Source organism: Palaemon carinicauda, chromosome 15 (assembly GCF_036898095.1).
Source record: "Palaemon carinicauda isolate YSFRI2023 chromosome 15, ASM3689809v2, whole genome shotgun sequence".
NCBI classification, from domain to species: domain Eukaryota; kingdom Metazoa; phylum Arthropoda; class Malacostraca; order Decapoda; family Palaemonidae; genus Palaemon; species Palaemon carinicauda.
Window position 1 is genome coordinate 111929857 of NC_090739.1, and position 8328 is coordinate 111938184.

At 44.8% G+C, this 8328-nt stretch overlaps 1 protein-coding gene across 1 annotated transcript in view; it reads left to right on the top strand.

Annotated features, from left to right (window-relative positions):
• Positions 1-7807, top strand: part of LOC137654138 (uncharacterized) — a 40035-nt gene extending 32228 nt beyond the window's left edge. The window contains exons 2-3 of the mRNA XM_068387779.1: positions 5959-6285; positions 7421-7807. Of these exons, the coding sequence (XP_068243880.1) occupies positions 5959-6285; positions 7421-7807 (714 nt within the window). The remainder of the gene's footprint in view (positions 1-5958; positions 6286-7420) is intronic.
• The last annotated feature ends 521 nt before the right edge of the window (positions 7808-8328 follow it).

Genomic DNA, 8328 nt, shown 5'->3' on the forward strand with positions numbered 1-8328 from the left:
CTTGAAACTAGTATCTCAACACTCTCCAGTCATTTGAAACTGGTACCACAGCACTCCCAAGTCACTTGAAACTAGTATCTCAACACTCTCCAGTCATTTAAAACTGGTACCACAGCACACCCCAGTCACTTGAAACTAGTATCACAGCACTCTCCAGGCACTTGGAACTAATATCACAGCACTCCCTACTCACCCTGGAAAGGTATGATGGGTCGTACGCGACCCCTACAGCATTTCCAAAACCTGTGTTTTCCCCATAAATCATCAGCTGTCTCGAATATGGAAGTGATCGACCTGCAAGGGGTGACTAGTCTACATGCCATTGTCTGCTTTAGGACTGATTTTCGTCTAACTTCCCTCCTTCCCCGTTTTTTTACCCTCCCAGGGGTCGACCTCGACCCCGACATACCTTTATAGGGGTAAGTGATCAAACAGCAAAGTTATTACATAATTATAAATTGTCGAACAGTGTTGATACTTGTTTGGTTCTTTATAGTTGGAAAGTGTGGATGGATGGTGTGTCTACCACTTGCATGACATTGGTTTTGGCTTAGATGCCATATATTGCCATGAGGTCCATTTTCCCTTAAATGCTAATTTCAGAATTTTTTTTATTTTTTGCAAATTTGATTTTTTTCTATTTATTTTGAATTTATCTTCAATAATGGCCAGCAGGCAGTATTCCCTCGGCATGGATGTCATCAACACACTTCTAATGGAGTTAAAAAGAGATGTTGATGATAATATGGAGTTTGCAACCCCATTCTTCATTTCATGTGGTAGATTGGGCTGTAAGAGTTGTTGCGGTCTGCGGCCATTTTGTTGACATACCCGAAAGGTAAGTTGGCATATCTCTATATATTCTTTTTCTGTATAGAATTCGTGATATTTTGGTATATTTTAATGCATAAATATCATATTTTATAGGAGATACAATGATTTTCATAAGAAATTTACATTGTGAAACTAGGCCGTCAAAAAATGACCTTTAGATTTCGCCCATGATATAACAGTAAATTACATCTTAGAGCACATTTTATTATGAATTTCTGATCTAGGATAATATGAGTTTATTCTATAAAAAAAAATTAGCCTCTTCCTATTTCATTTGGGAAACTAGTTTCACAGCACTCCCAAGTCACTTGATACTAGTATCATAACACTCACCTGTTACTTGAAACTTGTACCATGGCACTCCTAAGTCACTTCAAACTAGTATCACAGCATTCCCCAGTCACTTGAAACTAGTATCACAGCATTCCCCAGACACTTGCAACTAGTATCACAGCATTCTCCAGTCACTTGAAACTAGTATCACAGCATTCCTAAGTCACTTGAAACTAGTATCACAGCATTCCCCAGTCACTTGAAACTAGTATCACAGCACTCCTAAATCACTTACAACTAGTATTACACCACTCCCCCAGACACTTGCAACTAGTATCACAGCACTCCCCAATCACTTGAATCTAGTATCAAAGAACTCCCTAGTCACTTGAAACCAGTATCACAGCACTCCCCAGTCACTTGAACCTAGTAGTGCAGCACAACCCCAGTCATTTGAAACTAGTATCACAGCACTCCACAATCACTTGAAACTAGTACCACATCACTTCGCAGTCACTTGAAACTAGTACCACAACACTCCCCAGTCACTTAAAACTAGTAGCACAGCATTCCCCAGTCACTTGAAATTAGTACCACAGCACTCCCCAGGCACTTGAAACTAGTATCACAGCACTCCTAAATCACTTACAACTAGTATTACAGCACTCCCCAGATACTTGCAACTAGTATCACAGCACTCCCCAGTCACTTGAATCTAGTATCAAAGAACTCCCTAGTCACTTGAAACCAGTATCACAGCACTCCCCAGTCACTTGAACCTAGTACCGCAGCACAACCCCAGTCATTTGAAACTAGTATCACAGCACTCCACAATCACTTGAAACTAGTACCACAGCACTTCGCAGTCACTTGAAACTAGTACCACAACACTCCCCAGTCACTTAAAACTAGTAGCACAGCATTCCCCAGTCACTTGAAACTAGTACCACAGCACTCCACAGTCACTTGAAACTAGTATCACAACATTCCCCAGTCACCTGAAACTAGTATCACAACACTCCCCAGTCATTTGAAACAAGTATCACAACACTCCCCAGTCACTTGAAACTAGTATCACAGCACTCCTAAATCACTTACAACTAGTATTACAGCACTCCCCAGACACTTGCAACTAGTATAACAGCACTCCCCAGTCACTTGAATCTAGTATCAAAGAACTCCCTAGTCACTTGAAACCAGTATCACAGCACTCCCCAGTCACTTGAACCTAGTACCGCAGCACCCCCCAGTCACTTGAAACCAGTATCACAGCATTCCCCAGTCACTTGAACCTAGTACCGCAGCACAACCCCAGTCATTTGAAACTAGTATCACAGCACTCCGCAATCACTTGAAACTAGTATCACAGCACTCCCCAGCCATTTGAAACCAGTATTACAACACTCCACAGTCACTTCAAAATAGTACCGCAACACTCCCCAGTCACTTGGAACTAGTGTCACAGCACTCCCAAATCACTTGAAACTAGTATCCCAGCATTCATCAGTCACTTAAAACTAGAACCGCAGCACTCCCCATTCATTTGAAACAGGTATCACAACACTCTCTAGTCAATTGAAACTAGTATCATAGCATTCTCCAATCACTTGAGACTGATAGCACAGCATTCCCCAGTCACTTGAAACTAGTATCACAGCACTCCTAAATCACTTACAACTAGTATTACAGCACTCCCCAGACACTTGCAACTAGTATAACAGCACTCCCCAGTCACTTGAATCTAGTATCAAAGAACTCCCTAGTCACTTGAAACTTGTATCACAGCACTCCCCAGGCACTTGAAACTAGTATCACAGCACTCCTAAATCACTTACAACTAGTATCAGAGCACTCCCCAGACACTTGCAACTAGTATCACAGCACTCTCCACTCACTTGAATCTAGTATCAAAGAACTCCCTAGTCACTTGAAACCAGTATCACAGCACTCCCCAGTCACTTGAACCTAGTACCGCAGCACAACCCCAGTCATTTGAAACTAGTATCGCAGCACTCCACAATCTCTTGAAACTAGTACCACAGCACTTCGCAGTCACTTGAAACTAGTACCACAGCACTCCCCAGTCACTTGAAACTAGTATCACAACATTCCCCAGTCACCTGAAACTAGTATCACAACACTCCCCAGTCATTTGAAACTGGAATCACTACACTCCCCAGTCACTTGAAACTAGTATCACAGCACTCCTAAATCACTTACAACTAGTATTACAGCACTCCCCAGACACTTGCAACTAGTATAACAGCACTCCCCAGTCACTTGAATCTAGTATCAAAGAACTCCCTAGTCACTTGAAACCAGTATCACAGCACTCCCCAGTTACTTGAACCTAGTACCGCAGCACCCCTAGTCACTTGAAACCAGTATCACACCATTCCCCAGTCACTTGAACCTAGTACCGCAGCACAACCCCAGTCATTTGAAACTAGTATCACAGCACTCCGCAATCACTTGAAACTAGTATCACAGCACTCCCCAGCCATTTGAAACCAGTATTACAACACTCCACAGTCACTTCAAAATAGTACCACAACACTCCCCAGTCACTTGGAACTAGTGTCACAGCACTCCCAAATCACTTGAAACTAGTATCCCAGCATTCACCAGTCACTTAAAACTAGAACCGCAGCACTCCCCATTCATTGGAAACAGGTATCACAACACTCTCTAGTCAATTGAAACTAGTATCATAGCATTCTCCAATCACTTGACACGGATAGCACAGCATTCCCCAGTCACTTGAAACTAGTATCACAGCACTCCTAAATCCCTTACAACTAGTATTACAGCACTCCCCAGACACTTGCAACTAGTATAACAGCACTCCTCAGTCACTTGAATCTAGTATCAAAGAACTACCTAGTCACTTGAAACCAGTATCACAGCACTCCTCAGTCACTTGAACCTAGTACCGCAGCACCCCCCAGTCACTTGAAACCAGTATCACAGCATTCCCCAGTCACTTGAACCTAGTACCCCAGCATAACCCCAGTCATTTGAAACTAGTATCACAGCACTCCGCAATCACTTGAAACTAGTATCACAGCACTCCCCAGCCATTTGAAACCAGTATTACAACACTCCACAGTCACTTGAAAATAGTACCACAACACTCCCCAGTCACTTGGAACTAGTGTCACAGCACTCCCAAATCACTTGAAACTAGTATCCCAGCATTCACCAGTCACTTAAAACTAGAACCGCAGCACTCCCCATTCATTTGAAACAGGTATCACAACACTCTCTAGTCAATTGAAACTAGTATCATAGCATTCTCCAATCACTTGAGACTGATAGCACAGCATTCCCCAGTCACTTGAAACTAGTATCACACCACTCACCAGTCACTTGAAACTAGTATCACAACACTCCCCAGTCACTTGAAACTAGTACTATAGCACTTCACAGTCACTTGAAAATAGTACCACAGTACTCCCCAGTCATTTAAAACTAGTATTACAACACTCGCCAGTCACTTGAAACTAGTACCACAGCAATTCCCAGTCACTTGAAATTAGTATCACAAGACTCCTCCATCACTAGAAACTAATATCACAACATTCCCCAGTCACTTAAAACCAGTTTCACAGCAATCCTTAGTCACTTGAAACTAGTACCACAACACTCCCCAGTCACTTAAAACTAGTAGCACAGCATTCCCCAGTCACTTGAAACTAGTAGCACAGCACTCCCCAGTCACTTGAAACTAGTATCACAACATTCCCCAGTCACTTGAAACTAGTATCACAGTATTCCCCAGTCATTTGAAACTAGTATCACAACACTCCCCAGTCATTTGAAACTATTATCACAACACTCACCAGTCGCTTAAAACTAGTATCACAACATTCCCCAGTCACTTGAAACTAGTATCACAACATTCCCCAGTTGCTTGAAACTAGTATCACAACACTCACCAGTCGCTTAAAACTAGTATCACAACACTCCCCAGTCACTTGAAACTAGTACCATAGCACTTCACAGTCACTTGAAACTAGTACCACAGCACTCCCCAGTCATTTAAAACTAGTATTACAACACTCGCCAGTCACTTGAAACTAGTACCACAGCCATTCCCAGTCACTTGAAATTAGTATCACAGCACTTCGCAGTCACTTGAAACTAGTACCACAAAACTCCCCAGTCACTTAAAACTAGTAGCACAGCATTCCCCAGTCACTTGAAACTAGTACCACAGCACTCCCCAATCACTTGAAACTAGTATCACAACATTCTCCAGTCACTTGACACTAGTATAACAGTATTCCCCTTGAAACTAGTATCACAACACTCCCCAGTCATTTGAAACTAGTATCACAGCATTCCCGTCACTTGAAACTAGTATGACAGTATTCCCTAGTCGCTTGAAACTAGTATTACAACACTCCCCAGTCATTTGAAACTAGTATCACAACATTCCCCCAGTCACTTGAAACTAGTACCACAGCACTCCCCAGTCACTTGAAACTATTATCACAACACTCCCCAGTCGCTTAAAACTAGTATCCCAGCATTCCCCAGTCACTTAAAACTAGTACCACAGCACTCCCCAGTCACTTGAAACTAGTACCACAGCACTCCCCAGTCGCTTGAAACTAGTATTAGTACCACAGCACTCCCCAGTCGCTTGAAACTAGTACCACAGCACTCTCTCAGTCGCTTGAAACTAGTACCACAGCACTCCCCAGTCGCTTGCAACTAGTACCACAGCACTCCCCAGTCGCTTAAAACTAGTATCCCAGCATTCCCTAGTCGCTTGAAACTAGTATCACAACACTCCCCAGTCTCTTGAAACTAGTATTACGGCATTCCCCAGTCACTTGAAACTAGTACCACAGCATTCCCCAGTCACTTGAAACTAGTACCACAGCACTCTCCCAGTCACATGAAACGAGTACCACAGCACTCTCCCAGTCGCTTGAAACGAGTACCGCAGCACTCTCCCAGTCGCTTGAAACGAGTACCGCAGCACTCTCCCAGTCTCTTGAAACTAGTACCGCAGCACTCCCCTGTCGCTTGAAAGTAGTACCGCAGCACTCTCCCAGTCGCTTGACACTAGTACCGCAGCACTCTCCCTGTCGCTTGACACTATTACCGCAGCACTCACCCAATCGCTTGACACTAGTACCGCAGCACTCTCCCAGTCGCTTGAAACTAGTACCGCAGCAGTCCCCAGTCGCTTGAAACTAGTACCGCAGCAGTCCCCAGTCGCTTGAAACTAGTACCGCAGCACTCCCCAGTTGCTTGGAACTAGTACCGCAGCACTCTCTCAGTCGCTTGAAACTAGTACCGCAGCATTCCCCAGTCGCCTGAAACTAGTACCGCAGTACTCCCCGCAGCATTCCCCAGTCGCTTGAAACTAGTACCGCAGCACTCCCCAGTCGCTTGAAACTAGTACCGCAGCACTCCCCAGTCGCTTGAAACTAGTACTGCAGCACTCCCCAGTCGCCTGAAACTAGTACCGCAGCACTCCCCAGTCGCCTGAAACTAGTACCGCAGCACTCCCCAGTCGCCTGAAACTAGTACCACAGCACTCTCCCAGTCACTTGAAACTAGTACTACAGCAATTCCCAGTCACTTGAAATTAGTATCACAAGACTCCTCCATCACTAGTAACTAATATCACAACATTCCCCAGTCACTTAAAACCAGTTTCACAGCAATCCTTAGTCACTTGAAACTAGTACCACAACACTCCCCAGTCACTTAAAACTAGTAGCACAGCATTCCCCAGTCACTTGAAACTAGTAGCACAGCACTCCCCAGTCACTTGAAACTAGTATCACAACATTCCCCAGTCACTTGAAACTAGTATCACAGTATTCCCCAGTCATTTGAAACTAGTATCACAACACTCCCCAGTCATTTGAAACTATTATCACAACACTCACCAGTCACTTAAAACTAGTATCACAGCATTCCCCAGTCACTTGAAACTAGTATCACAACATTCCCAAGTCGCTTGAAACTAGTATCACAACACTCACCAGTCGCTTAAAACTAGTATCACAACACTCCCCAGTCACTTGAAACTAGTACCATAGCACTTCACAGTCACTTGAAACTAGTACCACAGCACTCCCCAGTCATTTAAAACTAGTATTACAACACTCGCCAGTCACTTGAAACTAGTACCACAGCACTCCCCAGTCGCTTAAAACTAGTATCCCAGCATTCCCTAGTCGCTTGAAACTAGTATCACAACACTCCCCAGTCTCTTGAAACTAGTATTATGGCATTCCCCAGTCACTTGAAACTAGTACCACAGCATTCCCCAGTCACTTGAAACTAGTACCACAGCACTCCCCAGTCACTTGAAACTAGTACAACAGCACTCTCCCAGTCACATGAAACTAGTACCACAGCACTTTCCCAGTCACATGAAACGAGTACCACAGCACTCTCCCAGTCGCTTCAAACGAGTACCGCAGCACTCTCCCAGTCGCTTCAAACGAGTACCGCAGCACTCTCCCAGTCTCTTGAAACGAGTACCGCAGCACTCCCCTGTCGCTTGAAAGTAGTACCGCAGCACTCTCCCAGTCGCTTGACACTAGTACCGCAGCACTCTCCCAGTCGCTTGACACTATTACCGCAGCACTCTCCCAATCGCTTGACACTAGTACCGCAGCACTCTCCCAGTCGCTTGAAACTAGTACCGCAGCAGTCCCCAGTCGCTTGAAACTAGTACCGCAGCAGTCCCCAGTCGCTTGAAACTAGTACCGCAGCACTCCCCAGTCGCTTGGAACTAGTACCGCAGCACTCCCCAGTCGCTTGAAACTAGTACCGCAGCACTCTCTCAGTCGCTTGAAACTAGTACCGCAGCATTCCCCAGTCGCTTGAAACTAGTACCGCAGCACTCCCCGCAGCATTCCCCAGTCGCTTGAAACTAGTACCGCAGCACTCCCCAGTCGCTTGAAACTAGTACTGCAGCACTCCCCAGTCGCTTGAAACTAGTACCGCAGCACTCCCCAGTCGCCTGAAACTAGTACCGCAGCACTCTCCCAGTCACTTGAAACTAGTACCACAGCAATTCCCAGTCACTTAAAATTAGTATCACAAGACTCCTCCATCACTAGAAACTAATATCACAACATTCCCCAGTCACTTAAAACCAGTTTCACAGCAATCCTTAGTCACTTGAAACTAGTACCACAACACTCCCCAGTCACTTAAAACTAGTAGCACAGCATTCCTCAGTCA